General features: G+C 54.3%; 1 protein-coding gene across 3 annotated transcripts in view; it reads left to right on the top strand.

Moving 5' to 3' along the window:
• Positions 1–17,103, top strand: part of HDAC4 (histone deacetylase 4) — a 126,186-nt gene that overhangs the window by 78,002 nt on the left and 31,081 nt on the right. For all 3 annotated transcript variants that reach the window (XM_074264447.1, XM_074264446.1, XM_074264445.1), the window contains 5 exons: positions 6,179–6,310; positions 8,773–8,885; positions 9,217–9,333; positions 9,421–9,625; positions 13,374–13,597. In XM_074264447.1, the coding sequence (XP_074120548.1) occupies positions 6,179–6,310; positions 8,773–8,885; positions 9,217–9,333; positions 9,421–9,625; positions 13,374–13,597 (791 nt within the window). The remainder of the gene's footprint in view (positions 1–6,178; positions 6,311–8,772; positions 8,886–9,216; positions 9,334–9,420; positions 9,626–13,373; positions 13,598–17,103) is intronic.

Raw genomic sequence — 17,103 nt, 5'->3', positions numbered from 1 at the left:
CATAAATTTGACTGTTGCTAATTGTATTCCCCTCCTTCCTTTCACCCTGTCCTTCCCCAAAAGTGTTTTACTTTTTCCAGCCTGCCCTCCCTTCTATCAGCCCCTTCTTTTTCTTTCCTCTTCTATGTGAGATCATTTATCCCATGCTACTTCTCCCTTTCCCTTTCTCCCAGTACATCCCTCTCTCATCCTTTGATTTTATTTTATTTTTTAGGTATCATCTCACCACATTCAACTCACACCTGTGCCCTTTGTGAATACTCCTTCTAAGTAACAATAAGTAGTTATGGGTTACAAGTGTCATTTTCCCACGTAGGTGGGTAAACAGATTGAACTTATTATTTCCCTTTCCTGTTTATCTTTTTACCCTTCTTTGAATCTTGTATCTGAAAGTCAAATTTTCTATTCCGCTCTGATCTTTTCATCAAAAATGTTTGAAAGTCCTCTGTGTCGTTGAACAGCCATTTTTCCCTTCCTGAAAGGATTATACTGGGAAGGTGGTTCTTGGTTGTGATCCAAACTCCTTCGCCCTCTAGAATATCATATTCTAAATTCTCTTATGTTTTCACGTAGAAGCTGCTAAATCTTGTGTCATCCTGACTTTGGTTCCATGATACTTGAATTGTTTCTTTCTGAATGTTTGTAATATTTTCTCTTTGACCTGGGAACTCTGGGATTTGCCTTATAATATTCCTGAGGGTTTTCATTTTGGGAACTATTTGAAAGGTGAATTTTTTTTTTTCAATTTTTTGTTTTAATTTCTAAGAATAATCTCAGGGTAGTTTTCCTTGATGATTTCTTTTTTTTTTTTCTTTTTAAATTTTCATTTACTATTTTATTTTTTCCCTTTATTTTAAAGTAATTTTTTTAAACATTTATTTCTTTTTTAAAACTTTGATTTCCAGATTCTCTTTCTTCCTCTCTCCCCAATGATGTCATATTGGTCCATTTTGAGAATGAAGGACAATAACCAACCAACCTCTTCCCCTCCATTGAGAAAGTCCATATGAAGTTGTATAAAAGATTTTCATAAAAGTCACGTTGCAAAAGAAAACAGATTCCACATACCCCCTAAAAAACCCTTAAGAAACAAAAAGGAACTAAAAAAAGTATACTTCATTCTGTATTAGACACAATCAACTGTTTTTCTAAGCATGGATTACATTTTTCATCATTAAGTCCTTCAGAGTAGTCTTGGATCACCGTATTATTGAGAATAGCAAAGTTGATCATCCCACAACATTGCTATTGCTTTGTACACAATTCATTAAACTTTACATGAGCTCATGAAGAACTTTTCAGGTTTTTCTGAGAGCATCCTGTAAATCATTTCCCACAGAATGATTGTATTTCATTACGGTCACATACCATAATTTATTCAGCCATATTCCAGTTAATGGGCATCCCCTTCATTTCTAATTCTTTTTCCCTGAGAAAGGGAGATGCTATAAATAGTTTTCTATATTTAGGTCCTCTTCCTAATTTTTCACTCTTTTGTGGGATAAAGCCTAGTAATGATATTATTAGGTCAAAGGATATGCATGATTTTATAGCTCTTTGGGCGTAGTTCCAAATGGCCGAATCAATTCACAATTCCATTAATAATGCGTTAATGTCTCGTTTTTCCCACATTCCCTCCAACATTTGTCATTTTCTTCTTCTGGCCCATTAGTCAATCTCATAAGTATGAGGTAGTACATCAGAATTATTTTAATTTGCATTTCCTGAATGAACAATGAGTTAAGTTTTTGATTAGTTCACCTGAAAGCAGTTTATATCTTTAGATCATTTATCAATTGAGGAATAGCTCTTTTTTTTTTTTTTTTTTAAGAAATTTGCCTCAGTTCCCTATACACTTGAGACATGAAACCTTCATCAGAGAAATTTGCTTCAAAATTCTTTTCACAATTACTATTGTTAACTGTATTTCCACTTGTATATTTTCCTTTTACTTTATCCCTCCTCAAGTGTTTGACTTCTGATCATCCCTCTTCCAATGTCTTCCCTTCTGTCATCCTCCCCCCTTCTCATATGCCCTTCACCTCCTCCTTTCTTGCAGGGGAAGATAGATTTCTATACCCATATTGAGTGTGCATGTTACTTCCTCCTTGAGCCAATTCTGATAGAATAAGGTTTTCTCAGTCCCTCCTCCCTTCCTCCTCTTCCCCTCCATTGTAAAAGCTTTTTCTTACCTCTTTTATGGCAGATAATTTATGCATTCCACCTATCCCTTTTCCTTTCTCCCAGTACATTCCTCTTCCTCATCCCTTAATTTATTTTTTGAAGTTACTATCTCTTCATATTCAACTCACACCTGTTTATACTCTAATTGCCCTAATAATGAAAAAGTTCCTAGGAGTTACAAGTATTATTTCCATGTAGGAATGTAAACAGATTAATCTTAAGTCCTTTATGATTTCCTTGCCCTGAGGACCCTCTTATGCTTGTCCTGTATTTGAAAGTCAGATTTTTTTATTCAACTCAAGTCTTTTTTTTATCAAGGATGCTTGAAAGTTCTCTGTCTCATTGAATGTCCGACTTTTCCCGTTCTCTGTCTCATTGAATGTCCGACTTTTCCCGTTCTCTGTCTCATTGAATGTCCGACTTTTCCCGTTCTCTGTCTCATTGAATGTCCGACTTTTCCTCGGAAGGATCGTACTCAGTTTTGCTGGTAGGTGATTCTTGGTTGCAATCCTAGCTCCTTTGCTCTCCAGAATATCCTATTCCAAGCCCTCGGATCCTTTAGTGTAGAAGCTGCTAAATCCTGACTGTGGCTCCATCTGTACTTGAATTGTTTCTTTCTGGATGCTTGCAGTATTTTCTCCATGACTTGGGAGTTTGGGAATTTGGCTATGATATTCCTGGGAGTTTTCATCTTGGGATCTCTTTCAGGAGATGATCAGTGGATTCTTGCAATGGCTGCTTTACCCTCGGGTTCTAGAATCTCAGGAAAGTTTTCCTTGATAATTTCTTGGAAGATGACGTCTAGGGTATTTTTGATCATGGCTTTCAGGTAGTCCGATACTTTTAAAATTAATTCTCCTGGATCTATTTTCCAGGTCAATTGTTTCCAATGAGATATTTCACATTGAGTTCTTCCCTAAATAATGCTTCCCTGTGTCTGCCCTGCCCGGGATCCCACCTCCTCCCTGCTGCCTCGGCCCACGGGCCCTGCCCTGCACCATGAATCCCTCTCCCGGCCCTAGCGCGTTCCTAGGGCCGAATTGGGAATCTAGTCGAATTCCTTCATGTCACCAATCCAGACCTGGCGGTCTCCGGGACCCATCCATGACAGGAGGGTCTCCTAACTGTCCGGCCCAAGCTGTCGCTGTAACGAGGGCGCATGGCGCCTTCCACCGTGACCACGGCTCCTTCCACCATGACCACGGCTCCTTGTCAGTCGTTCGTGCTCCCCCAACTCCATGATTCTCCATCCACTGTTTCTATCAAATTACGGCTTCTCGTGTTCTTGTAAAAGCACGTGACGATCACAAGCATGGAACAGGATTGCTCAAAGTCTCCCTGTTGTGCCCTGCTCTCCCCCGCATTCTGAAGGAAGGGAGGAGAAGGGGGTCCCCATTTCTTAGCAGGGACATCATCGGGATTCAACCTTAGACACAGGAGCTGAGCCCCCACGCTTCATGCAGGTGCCTGTGGCGCCCAGATGCTTGTGACCAGGCCAAAGGGCAGCCACGAAGCTCGGGGGTGGGGTGGGAAGAAGAGGAAGACCTCTCCTTGTGAGTGACGGCTGGGAAAGGAGCAACGAAGGGAGATGGCAGCAAGATGGCCTGAAGGGAGAAGCGCTGTTAATTGGGTAGCAATTAACCCAGATAAGGGAGGCGAGTTCCTGAGACTGGGAAGATGCTGCCATCCTCGGGACAAAGGGAGGCTGGGCGGGATTTTGGCTTGGAGATGAGGTGCTGTGCCCTGGGTACGGAGAGGACCCCTGCCCCCGGGCTCCCCACATCCAACCTCCTGATGGACCTGTGTGTTCTCAGAGCCAGGAGCCATGGCTCGCAGGGGCTCAGGTTCGAGAAGAGAGGATGCAGGAGAACGTCAGGGAGGCCCGGCTCACTCGGCACTTGTCTGTGGCCAGAAGCACCGGGAGGGCAAAGAAGGGCAAGGGCCCGGGGGCTGGCCTCCACTCCACTGGAGAGTCACAGACAGAACTGGGGCCGTGCAAGGTGTAGACGGAGGAGATGGAAAGTCATCTTGGAGGATGCCCAGAAGATGCCCAGGCTAGAAGATGTCCTGGCCCGGAGGACACCCGGGTCTGAGGATGCCAGGTCCGAGGAAGCCCAGGCGGGAAGCGCTGTCCAGACCCAGAGAGCCCCAGGCTCAGAGCACAGGCCGCCCAGACTCTCAGAGCCGGGACAGGGAGCGCTGTGACTGATGCAGTTGGCCGGGAATCAGGCGAGTTTGAGGCAATGGCGGAACCAGGAAGGATCCCGGCTCGGGAGGCCGTGGGGAGAGGCCCTGTCCCCCCCCCAGCCGCCCTTGGGATGGCCAGCTCTAACTCCTCTGGCTCAAGGAGCCATTGGCCTCTTGTACCCAGCAGGAAGTGCGGTGCTGGCAGCTCGGCTGCTGGGAGGGCAGGCACCCAGCTGCGGGGGTGTGCACCCCGCAACACCTCCGTCCCCGAGCACCTCGGTGGGAGCAGCGGAGCGAACGTGCCGTGCTCCCCTGCGCTCCCCCACCTCTGCCACCTCTGCTCTAGGACCAGGTGCCCCGTGTGGCCCTCAGGCAGGCCGGGCCGGGGTTTCTTTGGCTCTGGGGTGCTCTGCCGTGCCCTTCTCCAGCCCGCTTTCAGATGAAGAAACGGCCAATAGGGTTAAGGGACTTGTCCAGGAGCACAAGCTAGTACGTGTCTGAGGCCAGACTCGAGTCGGGTCTTCTTGACTCCAGACCTGGCGCTCTCCGCTGTGACCCCAGCCGCCCTAGGAAGGCTGGGGGGATGACCGGGGTTCGGCCCTCGGGTCTTAAACTCCGAGCGCGGCCTTTTCCACGCCGTGCTCTGTGCACGCGGCTCGTGGGTCCCGGGGCCTCCCCGGCCGCCGCCTTCTCGTTTCCCAGGTAAGGCAACAGAGGCCCAAAGGCGCATGGTCGGGGTGCTCAGCCAGGCTTCCAGATCACGTCCGGTGTCAGTGAGCGGTTTTCTGTCTGTCTGAACATCCCTCGTACTGAGAGTCTTCTCCGCCTAGAAAACATGAGGAGACCCTCGTGGGGGAGGTGGGAGTCATGTGGGAGGCCGGATTAGAGGCTTCCCCCGTGGGACAAGGCCCGGAGCCCAGCCTCAAGCTCCCCGCCAGGGCCTGCAGCCCCCCAGCATCGCCCCGCTCTTAGGCCCCGGAAACTGGGACAGAGCGTTACTGTGCATGGGCCCAACACACACTCACACACTCATACACACACACATACAGACACTCACACTCACAGACACACACAGAGACACACACACTCACAGACACATACACTCACACACACTCAGGACACACACACAGACAGACACTCACACACAGACACACACACACTCACAGACACACACAGAGACACACACACTCACAGACACATACACTCACACACACTCAGGACACACACACAGACAGACACTCACACACAGACACACACACACTCACAGACACACACAGAGACACACACACTCACAGACACATACACTCACACACACTCAGGACACACACACAGACAGACACTCACACACAGACACACACACACTCACAGACACACACTCACATACACACACAGAGACACACTCACACACACACAGACACACACAGAAACACACATACACACTCACACACTCAGACACACACACTCACAGACACACACACACACACAGAAACACACATACACACTCACACACTCAGACACACACACTCACAGACACACACACACACATACACACACAATCACTCACACAGACACCCCCCACCCCCCGCACCCACGACTGCTGCCGGAGACGCCAGAGCATTTGTTCGCTCCTTTGGGCCGGCGGGTCGGACCGACAGCGCTCGGTGTCCGAGAGAACTCCCGGGGCAGCCGCGTTAAGCGGATGTTTATCCCGTGTTTGTCTTTTTAAAACATAATTCCGTGCTGCAAGCGAGACGCTGCCAAGCAGCTGTTTCTGAGGCGTTCACGCCGCCGCCTCCTCTCCCCGCAGCCTCTGAGCCCAACCTGAAGCTCCGGTCCAGGCTGAAGCAGAAAGTGGCGGAGCGGCGGAGCAGCCCGCTCTTGCGCAGGAAGGATGGCCCGGTGGTGACGGCCCTGAAGAAGCGCCCCCTGGATGTCACAGGTACGTCGGCGGGGCCCACTGCTCGGTCCTGAGGCGGGCTTCCTTTAGTCGGATTTCGGTTCGTGGCTGTTTAAATTAAGGGGGAAGGGGCAGAATGGGGGGCTCCGGCCTCCCCCCTCAGGCGCCCCTGGGCTGAGGGCCCTCCATCGAACAGCTCGGGGCCCAAGGCTGGGCTGGATTTCCCTGTGGGCGGCCAGCGTGGCACGAGGTCCGTGAAGGGCGTCCGAGGGTGCGGACGTGGCTGCCCGGGAGGGAAGGCCCCTCCCGCCGTCCAGACCCAAGGGTGCTGTGGCCCTGGCCCGCCTTAGGAGGGATGGCTGGGACTTGTTAATGTTGGGCGCCACCTAGAGGCCTTGAGGCAGAAGGCCAGGGAAGCCAGGGCCCGGCTCCCAGGGTGGGCGGCAGAGAGCTCGGCTGCTGGAACGCCCGCCCCCAGCGGCCCCTGCGGGCTTTCTCCTCACCGTGACTGCGGCGCTTGGCCGGAGGACAGTGTGGGGAGGGCAGCCCGGTGCGCCACCTGTGGCAGCTGGAAGAAGGCCCCACGCACTGGCAGACTCCTGTGGCGCTGGCAGGAGGAGCGCCCAGATCTGCCCCGGCGCCGGAGGCCTCCGAGGATGAGCACGGCCCTCTCAGGACACGGCGTGGACCGGGCGTCTCGGGCTCCCTGGGAGAGGGAGAGCCCCGCTTCCGTTCGCGGGCCGAGGGCTCCCAGGACAGCCAAGGGCCGTGCCCCCGACCCCACGGGTCACCGGCAGGAGGAGAGGCCGGAGGAGATGGCCCTGGAGGTCAGCCCCAGGCCGTAGAAGCTGCCGGGCTGGGCTGGGGCTCACGTCCTGCCTGTCGGCCTCCGGGAGGGGCCTCCCCGTGCCCAGTGCAGTAGGAGCTCACTGGATGCCACCCCCTCATTCTTCCTGTTTCCATCTTGTGGCCCGGGACAGGGGGCCCGGGGAAGGCCGACCTTTGATGGACCCCAAGTTGGCCTTGATGAGTGGAGGCTGCAGCCTGCCCTGGGGCGGGGCTCTGGGCTTCTGGCCCACAGCTGTCAAGAGGCTCGAGAACCCCCCAGGGCCGCGGGGCTGCAAGGCCGAGGGGAAGGCGGTTGCCTGCAGCAGCACCTCCCGGTGCCGGGGCAGGAGAGCGCCCCTCAGCTGGCTTTTCTGGGAGTCAGCAGGATGAACTTTGGGGGGCTCGGGCAGGGAGAGGCAGAGGCCGGGCCTAGAGCCACGGCAGCCACGGCGGGGTCACGGGGGCGAGAGCACCAAGGGGCGCCCGCTGCAGGAGGGCTGGATGGCGAGGCTGAAGGGCAGGAAGGGAGGGGCTGTGGAATGGCAGCCACACGAGTGGGAGCTGATGCTCGGGGAGGCCTCCGAGGGCAGGGCCCAGGCCCCCGGGGCCCGGACAGAGCCGAATTGGGGGCATTCCACTGGAGCCTCCAGCAGGGGGCCTCCAAGCCACGGAGACCTCGGTCCAGTCTCACTCTGACCCCTACTGACGCGGGCCTGGGAGCGACGCGCTGCCGCGTGCGGGGGAAGTCTCTTCGAGGAGCGGCTCAGACTCTCCTGCAGCCTCTGTCCCGGACTGGCCCTCGGAGGCCCTGCCTTGGGTCAGGCACGCGCGTCCAGCTGGATCGAAGCCCCTCATTCTCTGTCGCCTCCCAAGACCCTCTGGGGCTGCCGTCCCACCTGCGGAGAGTGAATCGGTCCTTCGGCCTTTCGCTGTGGGGCCGGGCCACCTTCTGGGGCCGTTCAACGCCGCGGAGCGAGCAGGCCGCAGCTCGCCGCGCTCGGCTCGGGGCGTTCCCGGGAGCGCAGCCGAAGATGGTCTGGAGCGGGGGGAGCTCCAGGGCGCCGCGGGGCAGATTCTCGCTCCTCTTGATGCTGAAGTGGGATGAGAAGATGACAGAATGTTTGCGGGTGGCGTGGAGAGTGTGTCTGCGTGTTTCCAGAGGGGCTGACTCCCTCCAGCCCGAGCACTTCCTGTGTGGGGCGCTGAGTTGGGGGACGGCGCTGGAGGGGACGCCAACATCACTAAGCTAACAGGCTCCGGACTGAGAAAGGGGCGCTCCTGGAGCCCAGGGAAGCTTTCCTTCTGCCAGGAAGGGATTTCCGGGGGGACTGGAGATCCCAAAGTGGGCCTGGGCCCTGCCACAAGAGACCACGGGGGTTGAGTGGGAAGTAAGGGACAGGGTCCCTGCGGCGGCCAGGGCCAGGGTGAATCCGAAAGGAGGGCTGAGCTTCCCTCGGCCTCGTGCTCTGGGCTGCTTGGGGACGGCTGAGAAATGACAGAGCAGGTGGAAGGCAAGCCCGGCTCCTCCGGCTCCCCTAGTCCGGCCTGGCTTCTCTGGTTCCCCCAGCCCAGCCCGGCTCCCCCAGCCCAGCCCGGCTCTTCCAGCCCCCTCTGCCCAGCCCGGCCCCCCAGCCTGGCTCCTCCCACCCGGCTCTGACACTTTTGCTCTGTTGTAGACTCGGCCTGCAGCAGCGCCCCCGGATCGGGCCCCAGCTCCCCCAACAACAGCTCCAACAACGTCAGCACTGAGAATGGCATCGCCGGCTCCGTCGCCAGCATCCAGGCCGAGGTGAGGACGTCTGGCTCGCTCTGGGGGAGGCGGGCCCGGTCAGGCCCGGGGCTTTCCCCATGGGCCTGTGGCCTCCAGAAACGCCAAGAACAATCTCGGTGCCAGGGGAGAGAGGAGGGGGGGAGCGTTCTTTGTGACAATAGACGCTAGCCTGGCACTGCCTCGTGCCCCTTCATCACCCGGGCTTTCCTTAAACAAACTGGAGACGAGGCCGTGCTCGCTGACGGCGTGTCCACTCCTGGGACCGAGGTTTGGGTTTTGCCTTTTCCCCGGTCCCTGAGCCCACTCTGGGGCTCAGTCCCCTGATGCTCGCCTTCTCTGCCCTTTCCAGACCAGCCTGGCTCATCGCCTGGTGACCCGGGAAGGCTCCGTGACGCAGCTGCCCCTGTACACATCTCCCTCCCTGCCCAACATCACGCTGGGCCTGCCCGCCACCGGCCCTTCGAGTGTAAGGACTGCTAGGTCAGGGGTTGGGGGGCCTGGGGCTCTGGGGGGAAGTGAGGAAGTGACCCTTTGGGCCTGCCCTCTCTCCCAGGGGGCGTCCGCACAGCAGGAAGCCGAGAGACTGGCCATCCCGACCCTCCAGCAACGCATCTCCCTCTTTCCCGGCACCCACCTCACTCCCTACTTGAGCACGACGGCCGCCGCGCTGGACCGGGACGGGAGCGCCGCGCACAACCCCCTCCTGCAGCACATGGTGCTCCTGGAGCAGCCGACGGCGCAGACGCCCCTGGTCACAGGTGAGCTGGGCAGGGCCAGCCAAGGTGCTCTGGGTCAGTCTGAGTTTTGGAGCCAGGGTGGAGCCGTGGCGTTCCAGGTCAGTCGGTGCTCTAGAGCCAACCATGGTGCTTTGGATAAGTCTGAGTTCTGGAGCCATGGTGCTCTGGGTCAGTCGGCACTCTAGAGCTCAGCTGGGCCAGCCAGGGCGCTCCGGGTCAGTCAGAGCTCTAGAGCAGGAGTGGAACTGTGGCGCTTCAGGTCAGTTTGTGCTCTAGAGCCAACCTTGGTGCTTTAGTCAGTCAGAGCTCTAGAGCCAGCCACTTTGCCCCCAGGGAGGCCTGCTCCCCAGCCTACAGCACATAGACCATGTGTCTCACAGAAGCGACAAGGAAGGGCCCTAGAGTGCAGCATTAGGAGCCGGGATGGACACGGTCAGGAGACCAGCTGAGGATGAATGTGTCGGGAAAAGTGACTCCAGACAAGAGTCACCCCCACTGGAACTGGGCATTGGCTCGCTGCCTCCACTGCCCAAGGCCTGGGCTGCTTCCAGCTTCATGAGCCCCTGGGCATGGCCAGCCCAGCCTCCTGCCCAAGCAGAAGGGGGCACAGTTCATCCTTGGACATCTGGGGATAGAGACACAGAAGCAGAGGGCAGGGGGATGAGGGAGACTGGAACTGTCTGTAGATACGGCTCAGGCCTCTGCCAGTATTTGGGCCTAGAATAAGGGCCAGTTTCTGTTCTAAATTGATGAAATATCATACAGGAACAAGGAGAAAAAACAATTTCTCTGGGTAAAGCTCTTGGGAAGGCAGCCGTAGCTGCCCATAGGCAGATCTCACTCCCCCAGAGGGGGAAAAGCCCATCAGTAGGGGGACTGGCCAGTCGCCGCCTCCTTCTGCTGCCTCATCAGTCTCTTGAGTTTTCTTTGTCAAGACCACCCTGCCCGGTTTTGATTGTATCAGCCCAGCTCCACTGTCTTGCGTTAGGGTCAGTGTTCTATCAGGACACAAGGTGGGCCCCCATGCAGAGTTTATTTGGGAGCTGGGCACTTTTGTGAAATCAGAGCCCAAGCCCTCCCTCATTCCCATTTCTACACCCCTTTCTGCTGTTGCAGATTTCTGTTTCCAGGCACAAAAGTGACTGGTTTCCCTGCCGGCCACAGCTGAGCCAGGAGACCCTGGTTGTCACCTTGCAGGGAGCCGAGGGCGAATGCCTCTGACAAGGACCAATCACTGGCCTGGGAGTGGGCATCCAGCACTGGCCTTGACCCATGCCTTCAGCCCTCCTAAAAAGGCAATTCCAGGCCAGAGCAGAAAGTCCCTCATAAGTAGGCTTAGTACTTTTCTGGGCCATGATATGGGGTGGGGGCTCTGTGGATGTCCCCCCTGACCACACAGTTGCTTTCCTGTTGGCAGCATATGGGTCTCTCCCTTCTTGTCTCTGCCTTTGGAATCAATGAAGGAAGGGGGAGGGAAGATTTTCTGTTCTCTTCAGCGAGAACTTCTGGTGTGGAAGCTCCCTCCAGCAGTGCTGGTCTGTGACTTCCTATTCTCGGAAAGAGATGGTGAAACGGAGCCAGAGCAGCTGAAAGCACCAGCCCCTCATTGGGCCAACAGTGCAGAGAGATGAATGCTCTGCCCTTCGAGCCACTGGCTCCACTCTGCACAGATACCCAACCGAAGCGCCTCAGTCCTTGACTTCAAGAGGCTTACAATGGAGGGAGGGCCATGAGCCGTTCAATGCAGTGGATATTTATTAAATGCCTACTGTGTGCTGAGCATCAGGCCGGCTGCTGGTGAAAGACTAGATGGAACCTGGCCCTGCCTTCGGAGAGCTTCCGCTCTAGTGGGCAGACGGCCACGTGCAGACAGACAAGGCAGCACTCACTGGGCCTTGATTAGGGGTTGTCTCCCATCGCTCCCTCCTCAGGAGCTTCCTGTTGTCTTGGTACCTTTAAAATTTTCTAAAAAGGTCAGTCGTGGAGCAATGACCAATACTAAGGCTCTCCATTTTACGGGGTGGGTGCACACCCACAAGAGCAGACTCCCGGCCTCCGAGGACCACAGCACGTGCTGGTTTGCTTTTTAAAAAATTTCTTATGATCATTGTATTTTTTTTTTTATTTCAAATATGTATAGTTTTCAACATTGACCTTTCAAAAGCTTGTATTCCAAATTTTTTCCCTCTCTCCTCCTACCCTCTCACTTAGCTGGCAAGTAATCCAATATATGTTAAAGATATTTGTATAAACATGTATAATATATAATAATATAAACTTGCATATTTCCACATTTACCATGCTACTCAAAAAAATTACAAAAGGAAAAATAAATGCGGAAGAAAACAAAAAGTAAGCAAACAACAACAAAAAAGGTGAAAATACTGTTGTGATCCACACAGTCCCATGATCCTCCTTGTGGATGCAGACGGCTCTCTCCATCACAAGGCTATTGGAAGTGGCCTAAATCACCTCGCTGTTAAAAAGAGCCACATCCATCAAATTTGGTTATCACATAACCTCGTTATTGCCGTGTATAACGATCTCCTGGCTCTGCTCACTTCCCTCAGTATCAGTTCCTGTCGGTCTCTCCAGGCCTCTCTGTATTCCTCCTGCTGGTCATTTCTTCCAGAACAATAATATTCCATAACCTTCATATACCATCATTTACCCAACCATTCTCCAGTTGATGGGCATCCATTCATCTTCCAGCTTCTGGCCACTACAAAAAGAGCTGCCACAAACATTTTGGCACATACGGGTCCCTTTCCGCTCTTTAGTATTTCTTTGGGATATAAGCCCAGTGGTAGCACTGATAGATCAAAGGGTATGCACAGTTTGATAACTTTTTGGGCATAGTTCCAGATTGCTCTCCAGAATGGTTGGATTCTTTCACAACTCCACCAACAATGCATCAGCGTCCCAGTTTTCCCACATCCCCTCCAACATTCATCATTATTTGTTCCTGTCATCTTAGCCAATCTGACAGGTGTGTAGTGGTATCTCAGAGTTGTCTTAATTTGCATTTCTCTGATCAATAGTGATTTGGAACACTCTTTCATGTGAGTGGAAATAGTTTCAATTTCATCATCTGAGAACTGTCTGTTCGACCATTTGTCAATTGGAGAATGGCTTGGATTCTTACAAAGTTGGGTCCATGAGGCCTTTTTCAGAACCTGTAGATGGAAAATTTCCCTGTTTTCCGTTTCCCTTTCACTCTTGTCTGCATTGCTTTTGTTTGTACAAGACCATTTTAACTTAATATGCCCCCAGTTATCCATTTTTCATCCCCAATGGTCTCTAGCCCTTCTTTGGCCACAAATGTCCTTCTCTGTACATCTAAGGGGAGGCTGTCTGTGCTCTCTGATCTGCTCACACTGTTCCCTTCAGATCTAGATCATGAGCCTGTTTCGGCCGTACCTTGGTATCATTGGCAGGTGGGGGTCAGTGCCCAGTTTCTGCCATGCTGGCTTCCACTTTGCCCACGGTTTTTGCCCCAGGGCACGTTCTTATCCCCGAAGCCGGGTTCTTTGGGTTTGTCCGACACTGGGTTCCATTGCGAGCCTAAGCTGTCCCACTGACCCAGCGCTGCCCTTCCAAAGCCGGTCCCCAAGGTCATGACGGGGGCCGGTGCTCAGAGCTGGGCGAGGGCCGGCCCCAGTGCTCTTGGAGCCGCCTCTCCCAGAGCACAAGGGGAAGGGTCCTCCGCCCCTCGGCCCCTTCCCAACTGCTCTTCCCTCCGACTTACCTCCTAAGCGGTCTCTTGCAGGCCTGGGGGCGCTGCCCCTCCACGCCCAGTCCCTGGTGGGTGCGGACCGGCTGTCCCCGTCGATCCACAAGCTGCGGCAGCACCGGCCCCTGGGGCGCACGCAGTCGGCCCCCCTGCCCCAGAACACGCAAGCGCTGCAGCAGCTGGTCATCCAGCAGCAGCACCAGCAGTTCCTGGAGAAACACAAGCAGCAGTTCCAGCAGCAGCAGATGCACCTTAACAAGGTGGGAACCTTTGCTCACAGGCTCTGGGGGGAGGGGGGAGGGGCTGGGGCCAGGCCTAGAGAAGGGGATGGGGCTGCAGGAAGCCAGTCCTGCCTTCACTGATGATGGCGACAGTGACCCTGGCTGCAGCAGCCTGAGCTTGGCAGGCGTCATCGGGTTTCAGATGATCCCCATTGTACAGATGGGAAAACTGAGGACAAGAGGGGGGCATTTAGCCAAGGCCACCCCATTAGTTATTACCTGAGACATTGTGTGAATTCAGAGCCTCCAGGCTCCAAGCTCCCCATTGTGACAGCAGGCCCCAGACTGCCAGCAAGTGTGTTAGAGGGCCTACTATGTGACAGCAGGCCCCAGACTGCCAGCAAGTGTGTTAGAGGGCCTACTATGTGACAGCAGGCCCCAGACTGCCAGCAAGTGTGTTAGAGGGCCTACTATGTGACAGCAGGCCCCAGACTGCCAGCAAGTGTGTTAGAGGGCCTACTATGTGACAGCAGGCCCCAGACTGCCAGCAAGTGTGTTAGAGGGCCTACTATGTGACAGCAGGCCCCAGACTGCCAGCAAGTGTGTTAGAGGGCCTACTATGTGACAGCAGGCCCCAGACTGCCAGCAAGTGTGTTAGAGGATGTACTATGTGACAGCAGGCCCCAGACTGCCAGCAAGTGTGTTAGAGGGCCTACTATGTGACAGCAGGCCCCAGACTGCCAGCAAGTGTGTTAGAGGATGTACTATGTGACAGCAGGCCCCAGACTGCCAGCAAGTGTGTTAGAGGACGTACTATGTGATAGCGGGCCCCAGACTGCCAGCAAGTGTGTTAGAGGACCTACTATGTGATAGCGGGCTCCTGACCATCAGCAAGTGTGTTAGAGGGCCTACTATGTGATAGCGGGCTCCTGACCATCAGCAAGTGTGTTAGAGGGCCTACTATGTGATAGCGGGCTCCTGACCATCAGCAAGTGTGTTAGAGGGCCTACTATGTGATAGCGGGCTCCCAACCACCAGCAAGTGTGTTAGAGGGCCTACTATGTGATAGCGGGCTCCCGACCACCAGCAAGTGTGTTAGAGGGCCTACTATGTGACAGCAGGCCCCAGACTGCCAGCAAGTGTGTTAGAGGATGTACTATGTGACAGCAGGCCCCAGACTGCCAGCAAGTGTGTTAGAGGACGTACTAATGTGATAGCGGGCCCCAGACTGCCAGCAAGTGTGTTAGAGGACCTACTATGTGATAGCGGGCTCCTGACCATCAGCAAGTGTGTTAGAGGGCCTACTATGTGATAGCGGGCTCCTGACCATCAGCAAGTGTGTTAGAGGGCCTACTATGTGATAGCGGGCTCCCAACCACCAGCAAGTGTGTTAGAGGATGTACTATGTGACAGCAGGCCCCAGACTGCCAGCAAGTGTGTTAGAGGGCCTACTATGTGACAGCAGGCCCCAGACTGCCAGCAAGTGTGTTAGAGGATGTACTATGTGACAGCAGGCCCCAGACTGCCAGCAAGTGTGTTAGAGGACGTACTATGTGATAGCGGGCCCCAGACTGCCAGCAAGTGTGTTAGAGGACCTACTATGTGATAGCGGGCTCCTGACCATCAGCAAGTGTGTTAGAGGGCCTACTATGTGATAGCGGGCTCCTGACCATCAGCAAGTGTGTTAGAGGGCCTACTATGTGATAGCGGGCTCCTGACCATCAGCAAGTGTGTTAGAGGGCCTACTATGTGATAGCGGGCTCCCAACCACCAGCAAGTGTGTTAGAGGGCCTACTATGTGATAGCGGGCTCCCGACCACCAGCAAGTGTGTTAGAGGGCCTACTATGTGACAGCAGGCCCCAGACTGCCAGCAAGTGTGTTAGAGGATGTACTATGTGACAGCAGGCCCCAGACTGCCAGCAAGTGTGTTAGAGGACGTACTATGTGATAGCGGGCCCCAGACTGCCAGCAAGTGTGTTAGAGGACCTACTATGTGATAGCGGGCTCCTGACCATCAGCAAGTGTGTTAGAGGGCCTACTATGTGATAGCGGGCTCCTGACCATCAGCAAGTGTGTTAGAGGGCCTACTAGGTGATAGCGGGCTCCTGACCATCAGCAAGTGTGTTAGAGGATGTACTATGTGACAGCAGGCCCCAGACTGCCAGCAAGTGTGTTAGAGGGCCTACTATGTGACAGCAGGCCCCAGACTGCCAGCAAGTGTGTTAGAGGATGTACTATGTGACAGCAGGCCCCAGACTGCCAGCAAGTGTGTTAGAGGACGTACTATGTGATAGCGGGCCCCAGACTGCCAGCAAGTGTGTTAGAGGACCTACTATGTGATAGCGGGCTCCTGACCATCAGCAAGTGTGTTAGAGGGCCTACTATGTGATAGCGGGCTCCTGACCATCAGCAAGTGTGTTAGAGGGCCTACTATGTGATAGCGGGCTCCTGACCATCAGCAAGTGTGTTAGAGGGCCTACTATGTGATAGCGGGCTCCCAACCACCAGCAAGTGTGTTAGAGGGCCTACTATGTGATAGCGGGCTCCCGACCACCAGCAAGTGTGTTAGAGGGCCTACTATGTGACAGCAGGCCCCAGACTGCCAGCAAGTGTGTTAGAGGATGTACTATGTGACAGCAGGCCCCAGACTGCCAGCAAGTGTGTTAGAGGACGTACTATGTGATAGCGGGCCCCAGACTGCCAGCAAGTGTGTTAGAGGACCTACTATGTGATAGCGGGCTCCTGACCATCAGCAAGTGTGTTAGAGGGCCTACTATGTGATAGCGGGCTCCTGACCATCAGCAAGTGTGTTAGAGGGCCTACTATGTGATAGCGGGCTCCTGACCATCAGCAAGTGTGTTAGAGGGCCTACTATGTGATAGCGGGCTCCCAACCACCAGCAAGTGTGTTAGAGGACCTACTATGTGAAAGCAGGCCCCAGACTGCCAGCAAGTGTGTTAGAGGACCTACTATGTGATAGCGGGCTCCTGACCATCAGCAAGTGTGTTAGAGGGCCTACTATGTGATAGCGGGCTCCTGACCATCAGCAAGTGTGTTAGAGGGCCTACTATGTGATAGCGGGCTCCTGACCATCAGCAAGTGTGTTAGAGGATGTACTATGTGACAGCAGGCCCCAGACTGCCAGCAAGTGTGTTAGAGGGCCTACTATGTGACAGCAGGCCCCAGACTGCCAGCAAGTGTGTTAGAGGATGTACTATGTGACAGCAGGCCCCAGACTGCCAGCAAGTGTGTTAGAGGACGTACTATGTGATAGCGGGCCCCAGACTGCCAGCAAGTGTGTTAGAGGACCTACTATGTGATAGCGGGCTCCTGACCATCAGCAAGTGTGTTAGAGGACGTACTATGTGATAGCGGGCCCCAGACTGCCAGCAAGTGTGTTAGAGGACCTACTATGTGATAGCGGGCTCCTGACCATCAGCAAGTGTGTTAGAGGGCCTACTATGTGATAGCGGGCTCCTGACCATCAGCAAGTGTGTTAGAGGGCCTACTATGTGATAGCGGGCTCCTGACCATCAGCAAGTGT

Source organism: Sminthopsis crassicaudata, chromosome 4 (assembly GCF_048593235.1).
Source record: "Sminthopsis crassicaudata isolate SCR6 chromosome 4, ASM4859323v1, whole genome shotgun sequence".
Classification (NCBI taxonomy): domain Eukaryota; kingdom Metazoa; phylum Chordata; class Mammalia; order Dasyuromorphia; family Dasyuridae; genus Sminthopsis; species Sminthopsis crassicaudata.
The sequence above is the reverse complement of the archived record's forward strand: the minus strand, read 5'-3'. Positions and strand labels throughout refer to the sequence as shown.